This window comes from Lampris incognitus, chromosome 3 (genome assembly GCF_029633865.1).
Source record: "Lampris incognitus isolate fLamInc1 chromosome 3, fLamInc1.hap2, whole genome shotgun sequence".
Classification (NCBI taxonomy): Eukaryota; Metazoa; Chordata; class Actinopteri; order Lampriformes; family Lampridae; genus Lampris; species Lampris incognitus.
The window spans coordinates 26,307,832-26,333,309 of record NC_079213.1 but is presented as its reverse complement, the minus strand read 5'-3'; the positions used below and the strand labels follow the sequence as shown (position 1 = coordinate 26,333,309).

The window sequence follows — 25,478 nt, the reverse complement described above, 5'->3', positions numbered from 1 at the left end:
GCTCAACTGTGCATTCAGTATCCACCGCTTTAAATATAATCTTTTTGGCGAAGCTGCCCCCTAGTGTTGAGACTATGCAATGGTTATATATTATTACTGTCAATAGTGGTAGTAATAGCAGTAGTAGTAGGAAGAAATGGAAACGGATGATCCGCTGTGGCGACCCCTAACGGGAGCAGCCGAAAGTAGTAGTAGTAGTAGTAGTAGTAGTAGTAGTAGAAGTGATAGAAATAGTATCGTCATCATTCAAAGTCAAGGTCATTCAAAGTGATTTACAGGCAAAAGATAAGAAAAAAACCATTATAAAACAAGCTTGTATATAATTATACAGCCTATACATAACTGAACTTACTTACTAAAAGGGTGTTCATGGGGATGACATGAGAGTGAATCTATTTGGTTTTTTTTTTTAAGTCAATCAATAGAATGTGTTGTGAATGATACGAGCCAAAAAATTATGACCACTCAGGTGAACCGAATAATGTTCATCATCTCCATACAAGGCACATATGTCAAGGTCTGGGTAGATCAGATGGTAAGCGAACAATCAGTTCTCATAGTCAACGTGTTGGATGCAGGAGAAATGGGCAGGAGTAAAGACCTGAGAGACTTTGACAAGGTTCATATTGTTATTGCCAGACGACTGGGTCAGAGCATCTCTGAAACGGCAAGGCTTGTGGGCTGCTCCTGGTCAGCAGTGGTGAGTACCTACCGACAGCGGTCCGAGGAAAGAGAAACCACAAACCGGCGGCAGGGTGTTGGATGCCTCAGGCTCATCGATGTGTGAGGGCAACGAAGGCTGTCCCGTCTGGTGCGGACCGACAGAAGGTCTACTGTAGCACAAGTCACAGAAGATTATAACGATGGTTACGGGAGGAATGTGTCCCAATACACAGTGCATCGCACCCTCTGTGTATGGGGCTGCGTAGCTGCAGACCGGCTAGAGTGCCCATGATGACCCCTGTCCACCGGTGGAAGCGCCTACAATGGCCACGCGAGCGTCGGAACTGAACCTGGGAACAGCGGAAGATCCCCTGGTCCGATGAGTCCCGTTTTCTTTTAGATCACGTGGATGGCCGTGTACGTGTGCGCCGTTCACCTGGGGAAGTGATGGCACCAGGATGCACTGTGGGAAGACGATAAGCTGGTGGAGGGAGTGTGATGTTCCGGGCAATGTTCTGCTGGGGAACCCTGAGTCCGGGCCATTCATGTCGACGTCAATTTGACACGTGCCATGGTGCGCCCCTTCATGGCAATGGTGATGGCAGCGGCCTCTTTCAGCAGGATAATGCGCCCTGCCACCCTGCACACATTGCTCGGGAATGGTTTGAGGAACATGGTGAAATGCTCCAAGGTGTTGCCTTGACCTCCAAATTCTACAGATATCAGTCCGACTGAGCATTCTGTGGGATGCGCCGAACCGACAAGTCCCGATCCCCAACTCGCAACCTACAGGACTTGAAGGATCTGCTGCTAACGTCTGGGAGCCAGATACCACAGGACACCTTCAGGGGTCTTGTAGAGTCCATGCCTGGGCAGGTCGGCGCTGTTTGGGCAGCATCTGGAGGACCATCGGCATATTAGGCAAGTGGTCATAATGTTTTGGTTCATCGGTGTAGCGATATTCGCTCATACTGCCGTGCACGCGCGCCGTATCCGCGCTTGCCCCCCCCCCCCCCCGTCATCTCAGAGCTTCTCATTAAAGGACATATCGTGCACATATCGTAGACATCTCATTAAATTCATTAAAGGGCGTTTCGGGGTCTTAAATCGTCGAAGCGCAGCGTTTTCACCTTAGGAAGGTAAGATTTATGTGGTTTCCTTTGAATTTCACTGCTCTCTCTATCATCTTGCTTTACGCAGCGGGGAACTTTATTTCAGGAAGTTGGTAAATCCAGAAGCTGTCTTGTTAAAGCAGCTGGGGGTGAATCTTGAATTTTTGGATTCAAATGCAATTTTGTTAAACAGCATGACACATATATAATCATTAAATTAGGCCAACATCATAAATAGTGTCACTGTAGTCAAAAATCTTTTTAAAAAAAAGGATACAGCATAAGTATAAGTTCGATACTATCACTACTACTACTACTACTAACAACAACAACAATAATAATGATAATAGTGATAATAATAATAGTAATAACAATTAATGAATGATGATAATGAATGATTTATATTTGCCTCAGAAGAGGAAAAGAAGACGGCTGGTGATATTGTCATTGTGTTACATAGGGTTGCATTGTTCATGCAATTCTGCTACATGAGCACAACATCGTTACATCTCCTCTGAATTTGATTTCAGATTCATCATTCCTTTAAGAGACACAGACGTAGAGTAATCCTTTATCATGAGCAAACGCTGCCTCAGTGCTGCGTGTAACTCCACTTCCTTTCTGTGACTTCTGCAAAGTGTGAGCTGGACTTGTGGCTCTGCGTCAGTTTTTCCGCTACCGAAACAAATGGTGGTCTTAAACAGTTAACAGGTCACACAAATGCACTGGAGCATGTGATTTCTGATGACAGCCGACCTGAGCACTAAGTATTCACAAGCTGGCTGATATACACACGGCTTTAATTTTTGTGCGGTGTATGGTTTTATTCTGCCAGATGTGGAAGTCAGCGGTGGGCCACAATGTCAACGTGAAGGTGGCTTCAGGGGGGGATGACTGGGAGACGGACCCTGACTTTGAGGTATGTCTGTAGGGGTGTAGAGGAGGTGGTGGCGGCTCTCCCTGGATTTCATTGTCGTGGTGACAACTTCTGTCGCTTATTTTGCCTCTGTAAAAGATGTGGTTTCAACACAGAGGTTGCGGTGTGTTTCAGAATAACGTATCGGAGCAGGAGCAAAGGTGGGGGTCCAAGACCATCGAGGGGTCGGGGCGAAAAGAGCACATCAGGTAAGTGGGCAGAAATGTTGAAATGTGCCTCGTCTCTCTGTATGACATGCAGATGTGCAGCGCAGGTTCACTGGTGGAGATGTGATAATAGCTGCTGCAAGTGCAGCATGTAGGAGGTCAAAGGACATCAAGAGGGTGCTGTGTAGCAACAGGAAAAGGAAGTGAGACTAGACGACAGGCTCCCAAACGAGCTGTCCTAATATGGATAATATGGGTTGATGACAATGAGCAACCGTCTCAGAACAATTTCAGAAACAATTCATAAACCCAGAGGGTCCACTTGATTTGCAGTCTGGTATAAAAACATACGACGCATCGCACAAAAAAGCAATGTGAAAAGTTGATAAAGACAAATTACACAGGGAAATACAATACAGTAAAAATGCAAGTCTGCTGCAGAGTATGGTGTGCAAAAAAAAAAAAAAGAAAAGAAAAGAAAAGAAAAAAAGCAGCCTGTTTGACTCGGAACATGTACCAGAATAGAGCTTACGTAAGGGTGCGTAGATTTTAATATATTTTTGTGTGTGTCCACTGCTGGTTTTTGTCTCCATCTTCTGCTGGCCAAATAAAAGTACTGATATTGAATATCAACACTAGTACTCCATTTAAAAAAGGTGATCTCAGCCTTGCCACATTATTCACGCCTATTGCCCGTCTCCGGCCTCCATCAGCTGCATTAAAGCTTTCAGCTATACTGAATCACTTTCAGTATCTGCACACCACCACAGTATGTGTGTGTATGTCTATGTAGATGTGTGTCTGTGAGTGCAGGTTTTGTAGATTATTTCATGCCTGACCCGTATATGACCGTCCAGTGTTACAGAGCTCCGGCAGAAGGTGTCTCAGGAACACGAGAAGGTGAAGGAGAAGGAACAAGCCCAGGCTCCCAAAGCCTCCTATGGCTATGGAGGCAAGTTTGGAGTGGAGAAGGACCGCATGGACAAGGTTAGACTGACAAAACATCAACACCAACAATGATAAAGACGTGATATCACTAGCATAAATCTGGTACCTGTTTACTGGAAATGACCTGCAGGAATGTAGCGATTTCCTCCCTCCTTAATTCTGTATCCATCATTCATACGGTACGGAGTTAGATTAGTCTAAAAAATAAACACATTAAAACAAAGAACAACGTTTTACACATCTACCGTTTCCTTTAAAAGACTCATAAACCACAATCAGATTTTCCTAGATACAAAAACTTTGCAATGGTTAACTAAAGAAAAAAAATTCCAGACATTTCTTTATTTGAATTATACAGTTCTATAGTGATTCTTTTTTTGAGAAAGAGGTCTGGATTGAGTTGGATGAAGTGGTGGAATGTACCCAAGGAGGAGAGAGTGGTGATTGGAGAGGGCTTAAATGGACATGTTGGTGAAGGGAACAGAAGTGATGAAGAGGTGATGGGCAGGTATGTTGTCAAGGAGAGGAATGTGGAAGGACAGAGGGGGATGGATTTTGCAAAAAGGATGGAAATGGCTGTGGTGATACGTATTTCAAGAAGTGTCGAAAAGTGCACACAGGTGAACTATATCTTATGCAGGAGGCGCGATCTGAAAGGGATTGGAGACTGCAAGGTGGTGACAGGGGAGAACGTAGCTAGGCAGCATCGGACGGTGGTCTGTAAGATGACTTTGGAGATCAAGAACAGGAAGAGAGTGAGGGTAGAGCCAAGGATCAAATGGTGGAAGTTGAAGAAGGAAGAGTGTTGTGTGGAGTTCAGGCAGGAGTTAAGACAGGCACTGGGTGGTAGTGGAGAGTTGCCGGATGGCTGGGCAACCGCTGCAGAAATAGTGAGGGAGACAGCTAGGAAGGTACTCGGTGTGTCATCTAGACAGAGGAAGGAAGACATGGAGACTTGGTGGTGGAATGAGGAAGTACAGGAAAGTATACGGAGGAAGAGGTTGGCGAAGAAGAAGTGGGATAGTCAGAGAGATGAAAAAAACTAAACAAGAGTACAAGGAGATGTGACGTAAAGCAAAGAGAGAGGTGGCGAAGGCAAAGGAAAAGGCATATGGGATTTGTACGAGAGGTTGGACACTAAGGAAAGAGAAAAGGACTTCTACCAACTGGTGAGACAGAGGGACCGAGTTGGGAAGGATGTGCAGCAGGTTAGGGCAATGAAGGATAGAGATGGAAATATGCTGACAAGCGAGGAGACTGTGTCGAGAAGGTGAAAGGAGTACTTTGAGTGGCTGATCAATAAAGAAAATGAGAGAAAGAGAAGGCTAGATGATGTGGGGATAGTGAATCAGAAAGTGTGGTGGATTAGCAAGGAGGAAGTGAGGGCAGCTATGAAGAGGATGATGAGTGGGAAGGCGGTTGGTCCTGATCACATATCTGTGGAGGCGTGGAGGTGTTGAGGAGAGATGGGGTTTTTAACTAGATTGTTTAACACAATCGTGGAAAGTGAGAGGATGCCTGAGGAGAGGAGAAGAAGTGTACTGGTACCGATTTTCAAGAATAAGGGTAATGTGCAGAGCTGTAGCAACTACAGAGGTATAAAATTGATGAACCACAGCATGAAGATATGGGAAAGAGTAATACAAGCTAGGTTAAGAGGAGAGGTGACGATTAGCAAGCAGGTGCTGCGATGTTTGCTTTGAGAATGTTGGTGGAGAAGTTATAGAGAAGGCCAGACGGAGTTGCACTGTGTCTTTGTGGATTTAGAGAAAGCATATGACAGGGTGCTGAGAGAGGAGGTGTGGTATGAGGAAGTCAGGAGTGGCAGAGAAGTATGTAGGAGTGGTGCAGGATATGTATGAGGGAAGTGTGACAATGGTGAGGTGTGCGGTTGGAATGACAGATGGGTTCAAGGTGGAGGTGGGATTACATCAGGGATCGGCTCTGAGGCCTTTCTTGTTTGTAATGGTGATAGACAGGTTGACGGACAAGATCAGGCAGGAGTCTCTGTGTACTATGATGTTCGCGGATGACATTGTGATCTATAGTGACAGTAAGGAGTAGGTTGAGGAGAGCCTGGAGAGGTGGAGGTATGCACTGGAAAGAAGAATGAAAGTCAGTCGGAGCAAGATGGAATATACATATGGAAACGAGAGGGAGGACAGCGGGAATGGTGAGGATGCAAGGAGTAGAAGTGACGAAGGCGTATGAGTTTAAATACTGGGTGTCAACTGTTCAAAGTACCAGGGAGTGAGGAAGAGAGGTGAAGAAGAGAGTGCAGGCAGGACGGAGTGGGTGGAGAAGAGTGTCAGGAGGGATTTGTGACAGAAGAGTTCCAACAAGAGTTAAAGGGAAGGTTTACAAGATGGTAGTGAGACCAGTTATGTTGTATGGTTTGGAGACAGTGGCACTGATGAAAAGACAGGAGGTGGAGCTGGAGGTGACAGAGTTGAAGATGTTAAGATTTTCATTGGGAGTGACGAAGAAGGACAGGATTAGGAATGAGTATTTTAGAGGGACAGCTCAGGTTTGACAGTTTTGAGACAAACCAAGAGAGGCAAGATTGAGATGGTTTGGACATGTGTGGAGGAGAGATGCTGGGTATATTGGGAGAAAGCTGCTGAAGATGGAGCTGCCAGGCAAAAGGAAAAGAGGAAGGCCAAAGAGGAGGTTTATGGATGTGGTGAGGGAGGACATGCAGGTGGCTGGCGTGACAGAGGAAGATGCAAAGAACAAGAAGAGATGGAAATGGACGAGCCACTGTGGCAACCCCAAACGGGAGCAGCCAGCCGAAAGTAGTAGTAGTAGTAGTAGTAGACGACAGTTCTATAGTGATTATTCTTATATGGTATTTGAAATATTGAGACCGCATTTGCTGAATGCAAGACATGATTTAGTTTGCAGCTATTTACTTTTGCATGTAACTTGTAAATGTTCATGAGAATGTTATATATAAGGGGTTTAATGTCCCCAAATATTTGTGGTGGGTGGCACGGTGGCGCAGTTGTTAGCACGGTAGCCTCACAGCAAGAAGGTCCTGGCTTCGAACCCCGGGGTTGGCCAACTTTGGGGGTCATCCCAGGTCGTCCTCTGTGTGGAGTTTGTATGTTCACCCCGTGTCTGCGTGGGTTTCCTCCAGGTGCTCCGGTTTTCTCCCACAGTCCAAAGACATGTAGGTCAAGTGATTCGGCTGTATTAAATTGTCCCTAGGTGTGAGTGTGTAAGTCGGCCCTGTGATGGACTGGAGGCCTGTCCGGGGTGTCTCCCTGCCTGCCTCCCAATGACTGTAGGGATAGGCTCCAGCATAAGTAGGATAAGAGGCGTGGATAATAGATGGATGGAAATATTTGTGGTTTTCTGTCAGAGTTGTCTTTGACAAATGGCCGGAATAACAATGAGTCTGTCCAGTTGATCTATATGGTGGTCTAATGCTTAATGTGCTATTGCTGTGTCTGTGTCTCTACTTCAACACAGGGGGCTTTGGGACATGACTATGTTTCCCAAGTCGAGAAGCATTCTTCCCAGAAAGACGCAGCGGTGGGGTTCGGTGGGAAATTCGGTGTTCAGAAAGACCGTGTCGACAAGGTGAGGAGATGGCTCTGCCATTTCTCTAAACCGACAATGCTCAAAACCATTCAGATGGAGTTGTTGCCCACCTCACACTAATGTGCAATGTGTTGTTTGTGCAGTCCGCCATGAGCTTCGCATACAAGGGGCAGGTGGAACAGCACACATCTCAGACAGGTAATAACCACTTTTTCCCCTCAACAGTACCGTCCCATCATAAAGTCATAAACCACCGAAGTAGCCATGTCCTCGTCTTTCTCACAAATGCTCAATGGTTTTAGATTACGCCAGGGGATTTGGGGGAAAATATGGGGTGGAGAAGGAAAAGGTGGACAAGGTTGCCCTCGGGTATGACTACAAAGGCGAGATGGAGAAGCACCAGTCACAGAGAGGTGAGCCAAGGTTACTTCATGGTGTTAAAAGTAGGCTCGTCTCGCGATATAACCGCCGATCACAATCTCCAACCACAATCTCCCTCACCAGATTATTCCAAGGGATTCGGGGGCAAGTTTGGTGTTGAGAAGGACAAAGTCGATAAAGCGGCCTTAGGCTACGACTATAAGGGAGAGACTGAGAAACACCAGTCACAGAAAGGTGAGGTTACAACCCCACATTTCATGTTCAGCTGTATTGTGATTTTTATTACACGTCTTTGTTGAATACTCGATTCTGATTGGTCAGTTACGGCATTCTACAGTCTGTTATTTCTGAATAGTAGACCATTACTCTGGACGCAGTTCTAACGGACTATTCTTTTAGCGGAAGCAAGTCATTTTTAAATCAATAAAATCAATATTTTGTGTCAAATTATTGATTACTTTAGTAAATAGCCGTGTAATAAGCGGGATGACCGGCTCACTGTACATTATCCCTTAAATAATAAAGTCACGGATCTCTGCGTTTAGATTATTCAAAAGGTTTCGGAGGTCGGTATGGAGTACAGGCAGACCACATGGATAAAGTGAGTATTGAATACCGGTGATAACTGATAATGATGGACACCCGGCTCTCAGGACCTTTCTGAATGAACTAATTTTCCCTCCTGTTGATGCCTGCTAGAGCGCAGCTGGCTTCTCGGACATGGAGTCCCCGACGTCTGCTTATGAAAAGACACAGCCACTGGAGGCTTGTGAGTTTCCCTTTTCTTTGCCTTATCTGTGCCATTCAGGCGGCTGCGATAAGCTTTCTGGAGGCCAATTCAAGCAAATGGAGCTGTTTGCCAAAGAGATATTTAAGTTAAAACAGAGTTGAATTGTTAGTTCCAATGGACTGCATCTTTTCTGTTCGTACATTAAGCTAGTGCAGGTGCGGGGAACCTTAAGGCCCGTTTTGAGAACATGGCGAAGGCATCAGATGAAGAGAACAGAAAGAAGGTAGAAGAGAGAGCCAGGAGACAGGCCAGAGAGAAGAGAGAGAAGGAACAGGCCGTACGCAAACAACAGGTAACCCCCCACCCAGTTTTCTAAATGTGTACTTGTAAATCTTCTGCCATACACATTGACCACACACATTATATTCTGATTAATAGGAACAGAGTAAAGAGGAAAAGTCGTGTCCGCCACCCATTCCAGACATGACTCCCGAGTCTTCGACCACACCAGCAGAATCCTTCAGGCCATTGCCTGAAATACCACCAGAAGAATACCAGCCGCCCGAGGTGCATCCCTCCATTGGACCTACGTATTAGCCTTTAAAAAAACCTTTATCCTCCTATCAATGGAGGAATTATTTTCCGAGCTGAGGGCTTACAATGAAACAATCTCAAATAATCTTTTAAATAGTCTCAGAGGTCAATGAGATATCTAACCAGTGACTTTTATGCAACGCCCTCAGGAGGAACCAGTCTATGAAGAGCCCCCATCTTTGCCCCCACGCTTAGACCATTTACTGGATGAAGTCCCGGAACAGCCGTTACCTGAGCCACAGGAGGAGGGAGTGGTGGAAGCAGAGGAAGATGACGGAGAGTATGAAGACATCGCTGCACCGCCCCCTGACCCCAATCAGTTGACAGGTAGTTTGACTTCAGCAAGATTTTTCACTATGGGATATGAAATACACATTAAGGTAATGTTTTCCTCTAATTACAGAATATGAAGACCTTCTACAGTATGGCCAGACTGCAGTGGCGATCTATGACTACCAGGGAGGTATGCATGACGCTTAAGGTTTTACCAACTGGAGCCTCTGTGCTCCTTCTTACATTACAGCAACAGATGTAGTACGGTCATTTCTCAACACCCGTGATGACACACTTTCCCTGGTCTTCATGCAGAGGCGGATGACGAGATCTCCTTCAACCCAGATGATGTCATCACACACATAGAGATGGTGGATGAGGGCTGGTGGAGGGGACAGTGCCACGGACAAGTTGGTCTTTTCCCTGCGGCCTTTGTGAGGCTGACACAGTGAGCGTCACAAAAACATCCCGTTGCTCATTAGCTCAAAAAGTTAAGGTGTCTCCTTTAGCTTGGGAAATTTTTTGCACAACACACAAGCAAGTCACCTGTGGAGGGTTTTAAAGGTTGCAATGTATAGCATAGAATGGGAGAATAAATCCTATCTTGCGCTAAATGTTTTGTAATCAGCGGATGAGGGTCCTTTTTGTCACTGAGTGATAAAACTGTTTTAGGAAGAGATTTGCTGTAATCAATGTATGAAGGTAAATACATTATTTACATAGTAATATCTAGAGTTAAAAATGCAGAGAGCTTTGTTGGCAGTTTTATTTTACACTTCCGTGCAATCTCCATTTCCAAAGTGAAATTATAACTGCTTTGCTTTGTCTGGAAAACAATGTGACTCAATAAAATATTTTGCCAAAAAACATGTTTTTCACTAGATATTATATATCACCGAGGACATTTGGTCATTGAAGTGGCAAACATACCTACACAATCGGAGGAAACACACTGGACCAAAGCAATTGAAGGAATCAGTTTTTCTGAATCTTTGACTGATTTGATTGACTCACTTAGCAGAGAACACTATAGATGAACTGCCTCCATTGCCATAGAACAATAAGCTACTCTGGGGCCATTCGCATAATGTTGACCTTGACTTGATGCTCCTTGTGCTAAAAATCGTAATCAAAAGGAATTTCTATTGAATTATAGCAGTGAACTGCTGAAAAGTTACTGTGGCACAACCAAAAATGCATCTGACCATCCACTGACCAGTAATGCTTTCAAAAGCATTAAGTCCACATTTATCACTTTTACACTCAGGGGTACATGGCATGAGCTGAGGTTCCCCGAGCCACAACTTTTTAACAGCAAAGCAACAGTCCTTTGATTTTCCTCAGTTCTACCAGGCAATGCCCTTCTTTTTTTTGCTTTGTCCTTTTTTTTTCTGCCGTTTGGCTTTCAGTTTCTTGGCCTGCCGTTGGTTCATCCATGCAGGGTACTGTCCATGTCCATCCAACTGTGTTTTCTTGTTGCGCTTGTTGTCCATGTCCATTTTCCCATCTGTAACACAAGAATCAGAATAGTCTGTATCGGCCAAGTATGTTTGCACATCCAAGAAATTTGACTGCGGTTTAAAGCAGAAGTTGTCTAAATCACAAGGACATTATGAGCAAAACCATTTTGTCCCAAATAGAAAAGGGGGGCACCCGTAACTTGTCTGTTTACTTAAAAGCCCTTACATATCATATGCCCTAAGAAGCTGTTAGTTTTACCTGTAGCAGTCTATACTACATTCTACACTAACCTCTTAACAAATAGCCTAATCTCCTGACAAATCCATGGATGGCTGTGTTGTCAAAGTATTTACAGACGTGTTTCCTTATTTACGTGAGCAAACAAGTGTGCGCAGATTGTGAGGCAAAAAGGGGCCACGAGTCTTGGGTTTGTAAACATTACTATATCCATTTCGAAGAGATCATCACGGAGAAATTGATTTAAAACGAAACAGCGCCTCACAGTTGTTGCGCTGTCGGTTGTACAAATTGCAAAGATGGTAAAAACAAGCGTGTACATTTTTAATCGCATGCCGAAAGGGAAAACTCCAATCAAAAAACGAAGAAGACAGGCGTGGATTCATGCAATCCGTCGGGAGGACTGGACGACATGGTCAGAAGAGCAAATATCAAACGCGAAGATTTGCAGAGAACATTTCATATCCGGTATGTATCCATTTCTTACACAAGTAAGTATTGGGATTGAACATACGTAAGTAACAGCTCCAAATGTGATACTGTCCTAGTAGAGCCACTGCCTAGCCTTCCTCAAGTTCGACAACGATTCCATCAGCTTTCTTGTGTCATGATGTTTCAGGTCATAATTTGACTCCAGCCTCGATCTTGTATAAATTAAATTCAACTTTATACTGGAGACATAAGACAAAGGTAGAAATAAACAACATCTTTGTTCAACTTGATTTAAAAGTTTTCTTCATTTTTTCAGTGGAGAGATCAGATGATCCAGACCACCCAGACTGGATTCCAAGTGTGTTTTTCTATCCTTTGTGTAAACTTACGCATGTGGTCTAAAAGGACCGGTTAAACTATGAGGGGCTTACCTTTGACTTGATGAAGCAAAACTTGTTTTCCTTCGATCCCAGATGGTAAAAGCAGTCTTGGACATGTCCACCAACAAAGTAATTGCATGGTTCTAAAGACTTGTATAGCTTCAGCAAGCATAAATGGATCAGGAAGTTTTTCTCCAGTGCTTGGTGTAAGTTTTGACTCACAATGCTTTCTGTCGTCCTTGCTTAGGCTTTCAACATATTCTGAGATTTCCATTTTCTCAAATTTGTAACTCTTCTCCATTTAACTTTAATTTTTATACGCTTTCATCTGGGAGTTTCATAGGTATGCACATTGTTTCTCAGCCATGTTTTGCCACACGTTCTGCGTGCGCATCTTGTTTACAACGCAGTTTTTACGTCACATGATAAGGGGTCTATTATTCCTCAGCAGGAAAGAAAAACTCTTAAATTATCACCTCACTAAAGTCTGAACTCGGCCCTGAGACAACCTGTTACCATGTCTTCCCTAATATCACAAATTCAGTTGGAGCTCCAGTATGACATCAACGAGAGGTGGCATATTTCCCTAAGTCATCAAAACTAAAACAACTTTTTTCAACAGAGCCTTTCATCTGAATCTTTAGACCCATGAAAACTTCAGATTTCTTTCAGCCATTGTTTCTAAGAGGTTCTCACTCACCGTCACCCTCTACCTCCTCCATTTTGACATCCATTTGTTTTTCCTTAATCTTCTTGGCTGGGACCACTGTGGCAATCTCTCCTATGTCATTCATGATGGCATCTCCTTTCCCATCCTGGCCTAAGGCTTGTTTCAGACGAGCCAGCTCTTTTGGGGCATTCTTCTTCCTCTTTTCTGCACGCATCTTTCTCTTCCATTTGCTTCTGAGACTTTTTGCCATGTTGGGGATGAGCTGAAGAACACACAGCATACGACGTTAAAACACTGTTGAGAAATACTACATGGGTTACATAAGAAGGAACAATATGGCTTCGCGTTACTGCTTATACGGACCGGCAAAAATACATTGCCTGGAAAACTGTGTTAAGATGTTTCACTGAATTACACCCACTGACTTGGTTACTGCTGAAACAGCGCCATGTCTACCGCACTAGCCTGTAGCTAGCTCGGTAGCAACCCAAAAGGCTAAATATTCAACTGCTAGGACAACGAACCACTACCATCAAAGCAAATACATATGAGCTAAAGTATGCTACTAATATTGTTATGAAAACGACAATAAAACAACGGAATCTCACTTACAGTCAACTACAGTTGTTAAAATAACTCCGCGGACACACACGGGCGCAGACTACACACGTGTTTACGACAGACCATTTGATGACGTTATTCTAACAAACTGAAACATGATTGGCTTCCGCAGTCAAGCCCGAGGATCGAAACGTCTGATTGGATAAGCACTCCGAAACCCCGGAAAGGTGAAGAATTGTCAACAAACCACAGACGTAATGTACGTCTGCGAGTTTCCTGTCCTGAAGTTTGAATCAGCGTGGATTGAGCACTCATTATTGTAGAGGAGCCCACTTTACAGCGAAGCAATGAGAAGCGTAACGGCTTGTTTGAACCCCTCTTTTGGTTAGTTTTAAACAAAGATATAAAGCGATGACGAGCAGCTCTTCAACCTCTCTGGCTCACACCTGCAGTTTTGGCTCTGTGCGTCAGAGCCCCTCACTCAGTTCAGATCTGGCACAGACGCTCTGCTCGCTGGACACCGCTGCGGATCAACTAATGATCCACAAAGACTTCCAAGCAGCTTTCGACACGTGTGACAAAGCACTGGCTCATCTCGCCACCGTCGAGAATGAGGACAGCAGGTGAGTGACACCACACTGAATGTTATGGGGAGCGGTAACGGGTCTCTCACACTTACCTGACTGCATTTTGCATCACTTGGAATGTGACTTGGAATGTGATGGCCTGGCGGCCTGTCCAGGGTGTCTCCTCTTCCTGCCGCCCAGTGACTGCTGGGATAGGCTCCAGCATCCCCCGCGACCCTGAGAGCAGGATAAGCGGTTTGTATAAATGGAATGGGCGTATGGAATGTGACTGCAGGCTGAGTATTTGTTTTGCAGTCAGGAAATCATCTCATGTAATAACTTGTGTCTTCTGACTCAAGGTATGGGGAGTTTAAGGCAGGTCTCTGCCTTTTAGGGATTCAGGCATTGGCTGAACTCAATCAGTGGCGCGGAGTGCTCGTTTGGATCCTTCAGCATTATGAGTGTCAAGACAAAATACCTGCCAAGATAATGCAGATGTGGTAAGGAACTTATTTCTTACTGTTATATCTTGCACACAATGGATTAGTAATGACAGGCACTAATGACGGTATCCCTTGTAAATATTAACAAAAAATATTTCTCTTTTCTCTGTATCCATTGATTCTTGTATTGGTAGCATTCTTCTCTACACCAAGGTGAGTGAGCAAGCCTTGATGCATGAGACAGCCAGATGTTGGCTCCACTGCCCATCCAACAGCAGAGTGGTTGGGTTTGGGACGGTTGCAGAGCTGTACCTGTTGCATGTACTCTTGCCACTTGGACACGTGGAAGAGGCACATGAGTTAATTCTTGGTGAGGTGGGAAGCTGTGCTTTCACAGAAGACCAGAGGCATACAGCAGTGGCGATTGTGGAAGAGAAAGCAAGTCAAAGTCAAGACCCACCACCAAATCCTAGTGAAGACCCTAGCCCAGATACAACGGGACGCGCTGTCTCACCCCAAGGTCAAGAATCTCAGCTTACTTCCCATGATATGGGTTTTGCAGAGATACCATCTAATTTCATAATAATTTATGGCAAGGATGAAGCCACTGTTGCTGACTGTATTTGTTCCCTGCAGGTACTGTAATCCAGAAACTTAAAGCCATTGTGAGTTTTTTATACAGAAGACTGTCAATGGCCAGTGTTGGGTCATTTACTCTCAGAAGAGTTTTCCTGGCTGTTGTCCTTCTCTTCGTGCTTTTTGTTCGAATGGATCCAGGTAGGTAAAAATTTTTGCATGCATGGTGGTTTGATTACCAGGTCTGTTTGGTCCATTTAGATAAACAGGTAAATACTTTTTTGATCCTGAGGGAAATAAAACGAGTTGTAATGATGCTTTAATTTCAATAAAGTATATATCTGTCTATCTAGTAAAACAAAAAAGACTAATAGGTTTCTATTTTCTTTGCCCATAGCTCTTCCTTCTTCATTCCTCTGGATTTCCAAACTTCTGCGACTACTGCAATAGATGTGGGGTGCCATGTTTGCACCACAATATCAGGCCATTCCAAAGAGCAAAAGACATTAAAATACTGATAGATGTAGTGTTTTGTCCTTCTTGTTGTTGGATTTGGTGTGTATTTATGTTGAATAAGAAATACTGTTTGTACTATTAAGTTACATGCGAACAAATCTCTTTACATTTTTTATTTAACCTTTGCAAAATGACATTTATTATAGGAACACAGTATTCCAGGTTATCAAAAACGTAATATTTGGTATATGTCATAGAACAAAATTATATTTATTAAGCTACAGCAAAGCTAATCATTTTCAATCATTTATCATTATGAAGCCATCTTATTTTTTGGAGCATTATCTTGCCTACTCATTGGTAGTTTCGATTATACTGAGGAAAACGTATAGTATGAATAGAAATTGAAAGTATCTAAAAAGTCAGGAGTTGTTGCACAGGCCTGCATCAGTGTTAAACCGCGCACTTTACAAGGCCAAATACTGTATTTTCCCCAATTTTAACTTTACAGATAAGCCCCACATTGATGTCATTGGCAGACTGATGAAACTATGGTTCATTGAGTACATCTACAGTGGATAGAAAAAGTCTACACACCCCTGTTAAAATGGCAGGTTTTTGTGATGTAAAAAAAATAAAATCACAACTCACACCAGAACTTTTTCCATGTTTTTGTTTTTTTTAATTGCAACCTGTTATACTTTGAGGATGGTCAGTAGTGTGAATGGGAAGGATGGACCAGCAGGCAGGAGTTGATGTTCAGAATAAAACTTTTTTTTTTTTATTCAGATCAGCCACAAAGAAAAAAATTTCAACCACTTTATCTTCTGCAGAAAAAAAAATCATGGAAAATTCCTCTCAATCTACAAAAGACCAAACCTCTCCATTTTCCTGGAGAGAGAGAAAAACACAGAACTGTTTGCTGTCTTCGCACACCGTTTATACCCTGTCACCTGCTGTCTGTGGCCAATCAGGGAGGGCCTCTGTAATGAATACCAATTGGACACAGGTGGCATCAATATTCCCTCAGTTGGTGCTCCTTCGTACTGAAGCCATTTCAGAGGGGCAGTACACGTCTTAAAGGTCAGGCAGGTCAGAGAATTTAAGTCCCCCTATAGAAGAAACCTGGACGAGTGAAGACAGAGCAAGTGAGCAAGCACGTCACAAACTACCAGATACATGAATGTTGAGCAGATGAGCGAGAGGAGTGTGCACCTTCCTCTCAGCATACATAACATATACTGGAACTGGAGGGTGGAGGCTCCATGACACAACCTATAAAAAAAGGGAAAAACAATATAACATTTTAGGGGGGAAAAAAACAAAACTTACATTAAGCCGGTGGCATCAGTGTGCACACCCCTCAACAAATACTTTGTTGAAGCACCGTTTGATTTTGTTTGAGCTTTTTGGATAAGCGTCTATCAGTTTTGCACATCTTCACTTGGCAATATTTTCTCACTCTTCCTTGCAAAACCATTCTAGATCCGTCAAATTGTGAGGGCGCCTCCTGTGCACAGCCCTCTTCGGGTCACCCCACAGATTTCCAATTGGATTCAGGTCTGGGCTCTGACTGGGCCGTTCCAGAATGTTGATTTTGTTTTGGTGAAGCTGTGCCTTTATTGATTTGGATGAATGCTTTGGGTCGTTGTCGTGCTGAAAGGTGAAATTCCTCTTCAGCTTTCTAGCAGACACCTGAAGGTTTTGTGCCAAAATCGGCTGATATTTGGAGCTTTTCATGATTCCCTCCACCTTGACTAAAACCCTGGTTCTGGCTGAAGAGAAGCGGTCCCAAAGCCTGATGCTACTACCACCATGCTTCACCGTGGGTATGGTGTCCTTTTGGTGATGTGTTGTGTTGGTTTTGTACCCAACATACCTTTTGGAATTATGTCCAAAAGTTTCAGCCTTGAACTCATCAGACCACAACACATTTTTCCACCTGGTTTTGGGAGATTGGATGCATCTTTCTGTAAAATTTAGTCAGGCTTGGATGTGTTTTTTTTTTTCATGTGAAAGGGCTTCTGTCTTGCCACCCTACCCCATAGCCCACACTTATGAAGAATACGGGAGATTGTTGTCACATGTAGGGAGCAACCAGTACTTGCCAGAAATTCCTGCAGCTCCTTTAATGTTGCCAGAGGCCTCTTGGCAGCCTCCCTAACAAGTTTTTGTACTATTATTCGTGTGCATAAGTGAATGACAGAGACGTTGTGTGCACGTTACTTCCCTGTCTACTTGCTTGTCTACGTTCTGTATACATTTCAGTAATCCCTTCCAGGACACCTCCCCCTATTTTGGATGAAAAATCCAACAATTTATCTGAAATAAGTCAAATTTTTTAATCTTTTAAATTTAGGTTCTGGAGACATGTAATTTCTCCATTTTCTACAGTATTAACTCATGAACTTGTAAACTATCTTCTGCTGTACCACTAACTGTTTCAGCCTCTTCCATTGAGAGATCTAACTGCTGAGGTGAACGTGAGTCACGCCCTGATCTGTTGGTGGTCAAGGTTTGTGATGTTGCAAGTGGGGGATCAGGATCATATGGACTCTCTTGCTCTTTTTTAGGGTTTTTTTTTGGGGGGGGGCATTTTCCAGCTTTATTGGATAGTGATAGTAAAGAGAGACACAGGAAGGCCAGGGAGAGAGAGGGGATGACATGCAGCAAAGGGCCTGGGCCAGATTCAAACCCAGGCTGCTGCAGTAAAGACTCAGCCTTATGTGGTATGCGCTCTACCAGATGAGCCACCAGGGCGCCCCGACTGTCTTGCTCTTTGTCAGGAGGTTGATTCAATGGGCGCAGATAGATTCTGCTGCACCCAAGCAGCCCCTTGTTCATATCCACAAGGTATGATCTGGGTGGTCCTGCTCCGCTGGTGATTGATCCATAGCGAGCCAAACCTTCTGTCCTGGTAGTTCTGGCAGTGGGCGAGTGCGATGGTGGTGATTGTAGTGCCTTGCTTGACACAAAGGTCCTACTTTGTCTATATTCCTGAATCTTTTCAGATTTGGCCGCTTAGGACAAAGTGTGGCTGGTAGCTGCAGAACACTTTTACGCAACTGTCTTCCCATCAGCAACTAAGCAGGTGAGTATCCAAGTTCCAGTGGAGTAGCTCAGTATGCCAGTAATGCTTGACTTCTGTACCCTCCTTTTGTCCACAGGCTTTGGACAGTCACAAAGCCTGCTCAGCTTCACCATTGGCCTGTGGGAAATTAGGTCTACTGGTCACATGCTCAAACTGAAGGCGGTTGCAAAATGCTTAAAAACCTCAGAAGCAAATTGAGGACCATTGTTTGACTCTACAGCATCTGGAACTCCATGTCTAGTCTAGCAAAGACTGTCTTCAGTGCTGCAATCTCTGATGTGGTGGATGCATAAGCATGCCACCTCTATGTAATGGGAGAAGTAGTCCAAAATCAGTAAGCAAGTTTGTTGTTGCCAGTCAAACAAGTCAGTCCCGACTCTTTCCGATGGCCTGACTGGAGTGGGTGTGGAGAGAAGGGGCTCACAGTGAGGTCATTGGTTGATTTGGCATGCTTCACAGGCGCTCACTAGCTGTCTTATTTGGTTAGACAGCCCTGGCCACCAAATGGTTTGCTGAGCGTGTGCCCTACATTTTGTGATACCCTGGTGCCCTTGACGAATCTGCTGTAAGACTTTCCCCGCAAACACTGTCGTATTACAAGTCATTGGCCTTTCTGAAGAAGGTGGTCCACAAGGTGAAGGTCCTTCTTTTTTCTTGCCTCATGTTGAAAACCTCATGTTTCTCAGGCCAACCATGAAGGAAGTATTTGATAACATAGTGGCATGTCTCGTCTGCATGCTGTTCATCACAGACTTGCTGGAGGTGCATCTTTGAGGTCAGTAATGTAGCCTGTATGGTTTCCACAAAGACTGCAATGTCCCCTTGTAGCTGAATTTCTTTTTCAGTGGGAAGATCTTTGATCGGTGCATGTGACGGGGTGTCTGCAGCAACCAAGGACTTTCCCGGTACATGCTCAGTGGTGTATGTGAACCTCAGCGGACGTAGTCGGAATCTCATTATCCGTGGTGGCAGCTCATCGAGCCCCCTGGAGCCCAACAGTGAAAGAAGAGGCTTGTGGTCTGTTCTGAGTGTAACCAAGCAGGTAAAAGGAGAAGCATTCACATGCCCATGTAGCAGCTAATGTTTCTTTTTCTGTCTGCGTATAACATTTCTCCATTTCATCAGTACGGCTCCGGGAGATATATATGTAATGGGCTTCCATGTATTGTCTACTTGTATTTGCATGAGGACAGCCCTGAGGCTGTATGAAGATCTGTTGGCAGCTACTCGTGTCAGCGGTGGGAGAGTACTGAGCCAAAACTTGGTGAAAGCTCAGTTCCTCTTTAAGACGCTGAAAAGCTTGTACTTGTGGGGGTCCCCAGGTCCAGCCATTCTTCTCACAGAGGAGCTCTTTCAAAGATGTAGTGATAGAAGCAAGATGGGAAATGAACTTTGCTAAGTAATTGGCCGTGCCAAATACTCTGTACACATCTGAGACATTTTCTGGTTCTGGCATTTTGTTATGGCCTTAACCTTATTTGGGTCTGGCTTAATGCCCGTGGCTACCATTTTATGTCCCACAAATAGCATGCTATCCTTTGCAATTTCACACTTGTGAGTAAGACCATCTTGCTGTAGCTTTTTCAGGACTTGATGCAGGCGCTCGTCATGCTGTACTCTGTCTGTGCCAAAGACTGGGATGTTATCTGCAGGTCAGAGCACTCACTCAAAGCGGTCCAGAATTTGAGACAAATAGTGTTCAGGTGCTGATGAGATGCTGAATAGGAGTCTGTTAAAAACAGTATCGTCCATAGGGTATATTGAACATGGTTAGCAAGGACGACTCAACCGCCAAGGGAATTTGCCAGAACCCAGACTTTGCATCTAGTTTAGAGAACAAATTTGCTTCTGAGAGCAGACCTAGGGCTTGGTCAACAGATAGCAGTATGTGTCGCTCCCTTTTCACCTACTTTTTGGGTGCATCAGGTCCATACATATGTGGATTTTTCCATTTTGCTTAGGCACCACAACCATTCCCGCGCACTATTCGGTCGGTCTGGTGACTTTAGAGATGCCCCCATGGCTTCAATTCGCTCCAATTCATCCTTGACCTTGCTCCGCAAAGGTATTGGGATGCAACGAGGTGTGCATAGGGCATATGGTTTGGCATCATTCTCCAGTTCAATAGTATAGGGCTCTTTCAAAAAACAACAACCAAAAAACCCAGGCCTGTGAACACTTTTAGATATGCAGTGATGAAATCACTACTGGCCTCTTTCTTCCTGGATCCTGTGAATCAGATCTAGAGCCTCTATCGCTGGAAGGCCCAACAGGTGTTCTGAGAGGCCTTTAATGAGGTACGTATTCTGTGTGGTGCTGTGGTCCTTTGCCTTCATCATGCCCTGGATACAGCCAAGAACTTGTGGCACATTGCTCCCTGGCCGACTTTGTCTGGCTTACACTGCCCATCATGCACGGGGTTGAACATCTCAACAACTATGGCTGTAACTGCAGCTCCTGTGTCAATCTTGAACGCAACATTCCCCCCATTGAAATGTATTTTCTCAATTCAGTCTTTTTTTTTACTACTTTTATTAATCCGTGTAGGAAAATTCTTTCTCTGCATTTAACCCACCCTAGCTGTGTAGCTAGGAGCAGTGGGCAGCCGCCCAGCGACCAACTCCAGTTCTTCTTTCCATTGCTTTGCTCAGGGGCACAGACAGGAGTATCAACCCTAACATGCATGTCTTTTATATGGTTGGGGAAACCGGAGCACCTGGAGAAAACCCACCGCAGACACGAGGAGAACATGCAAACTCCACACAGAGGACGACCTGGGATGACCCCAAGGTTGGACAACCCTGGGGTTCGAACCCAGGACCTTCTTGCTGTGAGGTGACAGGACTAACCACTGGGCCACCGTGCCGTGTCTTTGGCTCTGTTTTCAGTTGTCCAAGACACATGAAATCATCACCAGATGGACCAGACCCTTGCTGGTTGTGAACGGCCGATGCACCGTGGAAGCAGCCACGAGTCTTCGAAGTCACAATCCCACCTCTAACACAATGCAAATATTACTTCTGTGATTTCAGAAGTCCTGTTTTTGGTAAAGTCACTGTTGCGCCATATTTTCTCCACTTGTTGATGATTGTCTTCACTGTGTTCCATGGTATGTCTAATGCCTTGGAAATTCTTTTGTACCCCTTTCCTGATCAGTACCTTTCAGCCATCAGATCCCCTTCATGCTTTGTAAGCTCTTTGTGGACCATGGCTTCTGCAGCTGAATGCAACCAAGAACATAACAATAAGAATAAGAATTAATAATAATAATAATGATCATAATAATAACTTTTATTAATATAGCGCTTTTCTAAAATAATGTTACAATGTCAGGGAAATCCTGCAGGAACAGCTGAACTTTATTTGGAGTTAATCACAGTTACTTTAATCGATGGCCGGTGTGTACTAACTACTAGTTAACATGAGCTTGAATGTGACTGATTAATTCTGAACACAACCACACCCCCAATTATAAAAGACAGTGAGCACTTATGCAACAGGGTTATTGTAAGTTTTGTATGTTTCCCTTTTCCCCCTAAAGTGTTTCTTATTGTTTTCACTTTATTTCTATAGGTTGCAATTTCAAAAAAGAAAGTGGAAAAAGTTATGATTTATGTTGCTTTCATTGTTGTTGTTTTTTTACATCACAAAACCTGACTTTTTAACAGGGTTATGTGGACTTTATATCCACTGTATATGCATAACGGGAGCAGCCGAAAGTAGTAGTAGTAGCCACAGTAGTAGTAGTAGTAGCAGCAGTATTAGAAGTAGTAGTAGTAGTAGCCACAGTAGTAGTAGTAGTAGCAGCAGTAGTAGAAGTAGTAGTAGTAGCAGCAGTAGTAGTAGTAGCAGTAGTAGCAGTAGCAGCAGCAGCAGTAGCAGCAGCAGCAGCAGTAGTAGTAGTAGTAGCAGCAGTAGCAGCAGTAGTAGTAGTAGTAGCAGCAGCAGTAGTAGCAGCAGTAGCAGTAGTAGTAGCAGCAGTAGTAGTAGTAGTAGTATTAGTAGCAGTAGTAGCAGTCGTAGTAGCAGTAGTAGTAGGAGAAGTAGTAGCAGTAGTAGTAGTGGCAGTAGCAGTAGCAGCAGTAGCAGTAGTAGCAGCAGTAGCAGTAGTTGTGGTAGTAGTAGTAGTAGCAGTAGTAGTAGTAGAAGATGCATAGATAGATAGGGTATTGCACTTTTGACATTTTTATTCCGTTTTTTTAATCTACATATAAAGATATTTTATTTTCATGGCTTGTTTTTAGGACACTGTATTATTAGGCCATCCTAAGGGGCAAAAGACATTAATGTACTGAGACGTGTCCTTCTTGTTGTTTGAATTGGTGTCCATTTATGTAAAAGAATGAAAACTTGCACCGTTGACACCTTTTACTTCACCTGTACAAAATAACTGTTATTTTCAATCACCAGACCGTGTCAGCCACCAGACCTGTGTACATGGCATAAAAGGATATTGTGTGTGTATATATATATATATATATATAAGTGTGTGTGTGTGTGTATATATATATATATATACACACACACACACACTTAGCACAAAAAGTAAGGAAATGTGTGTTTGGTAGATTATTTCTTTGTTGTAACAATGCTTCTTGGCAATAAATCTCATACCGTCGGAAAGCCTGTTTACTTCCCTTTTAAATAGGGCCACATTTGTAAGGAACATGCGTTTGTGGGATGAGCAGCAGAGCTAAGTATGTGGGTTGGGCCCATGAAAAATGTGCCACATCTTCTCTGCCAATGCCAAACAGCTTATTTTGCTTCTGCTGTTGACTCTTGTTTTGAGCTTCTGGTGCCCCAGGTGCTGACCATCAGCTGCCTGATATAAGATTTACTGCCAAGAAGCATTGTTACAACAAAGAAATAATCTACCAAACACACATTTCCTTACTTTTTGTGCTAAGTTTATATATTGTAACGTGCATGGATAAGAAGACACGCTGGCCGCTGGCTGGCGGGTCTGACCCTTTATATATATATTCATTCAGTTTTACTCAAGAAACATACGTACAAAACATCACGTTACAGGACTCGTCCATAAAAGAATAAATAAATAAATAAATAAATAAATAAATAAATAAACGAGACACAGTACTTACATAGGAGAGACAACATCGTGAAATTAAATGATAATTATTGTATACATCGATCCGAATCATGCCCACCCTCCCCAGTTCAATCATTTGTTGTTCCCCACTTAAAGTCCAAATTATATTTAACTCCCAGAGATTCTAACGGTTTCTTCCATTTCTGCAGAAAAGGGCGAGTCCTTCCACCCCTATAGCGCCCTGTTCCGGGGAAATTATATTTATTAAACCGTAATGTAGCCCGTGGAATTAGATACCACACAGGACACAATTACTTCCGGGGTTCTTGTAGCTTTAATTTTATTGTTTGAACCTTCGAATGTAGATCGTTTTACTGAGTGCATAAATTCCTGTGTCTTTCGAGCAAACAGCTCATAAATGTTCACAGATGTGGCAAGTTTAACAGAAAAGATTTTAAAAGGAAAATAATAAATACAAAATACAACATACGGTGCAAAATACGGCAGTGGACTATGTATGTTAAACAGGGTTTAACAAAGACATGTGGAACTTCCTGAAGATCGCGCAACTTCTCACTCTGTCAGTTACCTTTACACAGAATTAAATTGCATATAAAACCTTTACATTTCCCTTACTACCCAAATACAACGGCATGGTGTGGCTTTATGCACGCCAACATTACCTTGTCATGCCTGCAATGGCGAACAGTGGTCGACGGCTCGCGCCCAAAATCACCGAACATCAACTCCAGTAGCGTCTAAATCAAACCATCTTGTCAAATTACCGACATACAATATTGTTTGGAATAATGTTACAGGTATATTTCACAAGATATTTACCCCTACTTACTACGGAGTCAGAGCACCGTCACACCGCAATCTTCAGGCGCTTCACACAAGAAAAAAAGAAAGAATACCCAAGATGCACTTGGATAACTTGCAGAAAGAGTACCCAAGATGCACTTGGATGACTTGCACGGAGTTACAATAAAAGTCCGCAACACTGACCCTTACTGGTCAAAACATGCAATGACAACCAAAACTATAAAAATACACTCACAATCTGCTTCACAATTTAAATACATCAAATGACATTTTACATGGCTTGACAGTGTAACAATTGCATATATTAACAGTTAAACTATACTAAATTTAAGTGGAAAATCATTTAACATATTTAACAGATTTACCACCCGGCTACAGTAACAAAGATAATCATGGTTAAACGTTCGTCATCGGTGCAGCCCAAGTCCAGGGGCGTTAGCCTGCTGGTCCGTAAGTTTCGGTTACGGTGTGAGGAATAACCGTGGAAATAGAAACCGAAAGTAACCCTCCTGCCTGCCTGCCTGCCTGCCTGCCTGCGGTCCATATATGCGCCCTGGGATGTGCCGGTCCGGGCTGTCTCGTCTGTGCTGCTGTGTAAACTGCTTTAAACGACTCATCACACCGGCGAGCCGATCTGAGGGCAGGATGGCAGGACGGGAGTCCAGGTTCTACGCGTTACTCTATCGCTCCAACGTTTCAGGTAATTTTTGTTTTTTGGGGGTTTGTTTTGGGTCTTGGGTACCCAGCACTGCTTAAATCAACCGGATTACTCCGTGCTGACTGTCAGGTCGATGTGGTCTGTTCGCAGGAATAAGAGGTCTCTACAACTACGGGTTGTCCTGTTGTGTGAACGCGCTGCTCCAGTCGTTTTCTGCCACCTGGGAACTCGTGCGCGTACTGGACAGGTGAGTCCCGGTGAGAAGTAAAACCCATAATCCCGGTGGCATCCCAGCATCGATTTAAAGGCAGTAACAGGCGATGGATTCGTGTGACGTCCAGCCGGTGACTTGGGGAAGTTAACAGATCTCCATGACTGTCGTATTTCTTCCAGGTGGGAGCCCCCTGCACGTGAGGGGGACTTCCTTAATGTCCCCCTGCAGCTGAAGAGAGCCGTTAAAGCCATGCAGAGCGACCATTCCCAGCCCGCTCCTCACCAGCACCTCCTGCGCTGTCTGGACAAAAACCACATCTCTCGTACGTGTACCCCAATGCCCTACATGCCCGCTAAATTCACATGATGTAACGTGTGGTGGAGGGTCAACTTGGTTTACGCCACAACCTATGATGTTGTTTTGCAGTTTACAAACAGCACGACGCTGATGAGGTGTTCCTCTCCATGTTGAACTACATGGAAAAGCATATGGATGACAAGGCTCTGGTTGGTTGGTTTGTACTGAGGA

The 25,478-nt window shown here is 44.0% G+C and overlaps 4 protein-coding genes and 1 long non-coding RNA gene across 6 annotated transcripts in view; 3 read left to right on the top strand and 2 right to left on the bottom strand.

The window, feature by feature from the left end:
• Window positions 1-1,679: 1,679 nt before the first annotated feature.
• hcls1 (hematopoietic cell-specific Lyn substrate 1) lies at window positions 1,680-10,493 on the top strand. Its single transcript, XM_056276192.1, has 15 exons — window positions 1,680-1,802; window positions 2,611-2,694; window positions 2,827-2,900; window positions 3,716-3,845; window positions 7,281-7,391; window positions 7,496-7,550; window positions 7,655-7,765; window positions 7,857-7,967; window positions 8,279-8,334; window positions 8,433-8,502; window positions 8,670-8,815; window positions 8,902-9,030; window positions 9,207-9,384; window positions 9,461-9,520; window positions 9,646-10,493. The coding sequence occupies exons 2-15, from the start codon at window positions 2,611-2,613 to the stop codon at window positions 9,780-9,782; spliced, it is 1,452 nt and encodes a 483-aa protein (XP_056132167.1). The 5' UTR covers window positions 1,680-1,802; the 3' UTR covers window positions 9,783-10,493.
• A 40-nt stretch (window positions 10,494-10,533) lies between these two features.
• llph (LLP homolog, long-term synaptic facilitation factor) lies at window positions 10,534-13,198 on the bottom strand. The gene is made up of 3 exons (XM_056276193.1): window positions 13,123-13,198; window positions 12,541-12,772; window positions 10,534-10,837 (listed from the first exon to the last, which is right to left on the bottom strand). The coding sequence occupies exons 2-3, from the start codon at window positions 12,758-12,760 to the stop codon at window positions 10,677-10,679; spliced, it is 381 nt and encodes a 126-aa protein (XP_056132168.1). The 5' UTR covers window positions 12,761-12,772; window positions 13,123-13,198; the 3' UTR covers window positions 10,534-10,676.
• Window positions 13,199-13,323: 125 nt separating this feature from the next.
• On the top strand, window positions 13,324-15,757 carry pex26 (peroxisomal biogenesis factor 26). Its single transcript, XM_056277450.1, has 5 exons — window positions 13,324-13,694; window positions 13,997-14,137; window positions 14,275-14,600; window positions 14,717-14,857; window positions 15,054-15,757. Exons 1-5 carry the CDS (start codon window positions 13,483-13,485, stop codon window positions 15,104-15,106), a joined length of 873 nt encoding a protein of 290 aa, XP_056133425.1. The 5' UTR covers window positions 13,324-13,482; the 3' UTR covers window positions 15,107-15,757.
• A 31-nt stretch (window positions 15,758-15,788) lies between these two features.
• On the bottom strand, window positions 15,789-24,256 carry LOC130110368 (uncharacterized). 2 transcript variants are annotated; one of them, XR_008810040.1, is made up of 4 exons: window positions 24,094-24,256; window positions 23,937-24,011; window positions 16,328-16,387; window positions 15,789-16,237 (listed from the first exon to the last, which is right to left on the bottom strand). It is a non-coding gene; the product is annotated as an uncharacterized LOC130110368 (long non-coding RNA). The 2 variants fall into 2 exon arrangements; XR_008810041.1 differs by having other exon boundaries at window positions 24,104-24,256.
• Window positions 24,257-24,656: 400 nt separating this feature from the next.
• usp18 (ubiquitin specific peptidase 18) overlaps window positions 24,657-25,478 on the top strand; it is a 31,835-nt gene continuing 31,013 nt past the window's right edge. The window contains exons 1-4 of the mRNA XM_056277760.1: window positions 24,657-24,778; window positions 24,887-24,983; window positions 25,130-25,272; window positions 25,377-25,456. Of these exons, the coding sequence (XP_056133735.1) occupies window positions 24,724-24,778; window positions 24,887-24,983; window positions 25,130-25,272; window positions 25,377-25,456 (375 nt within the window). The 5' untranslated portion in view covers window positions 24,657-24,723. The remainder of the gene's footprint in view (window positions 24,779-24,886; window positions 24,984-25,129; window positions 25,273-25,376; window positions 25,457-25,478) is intronic.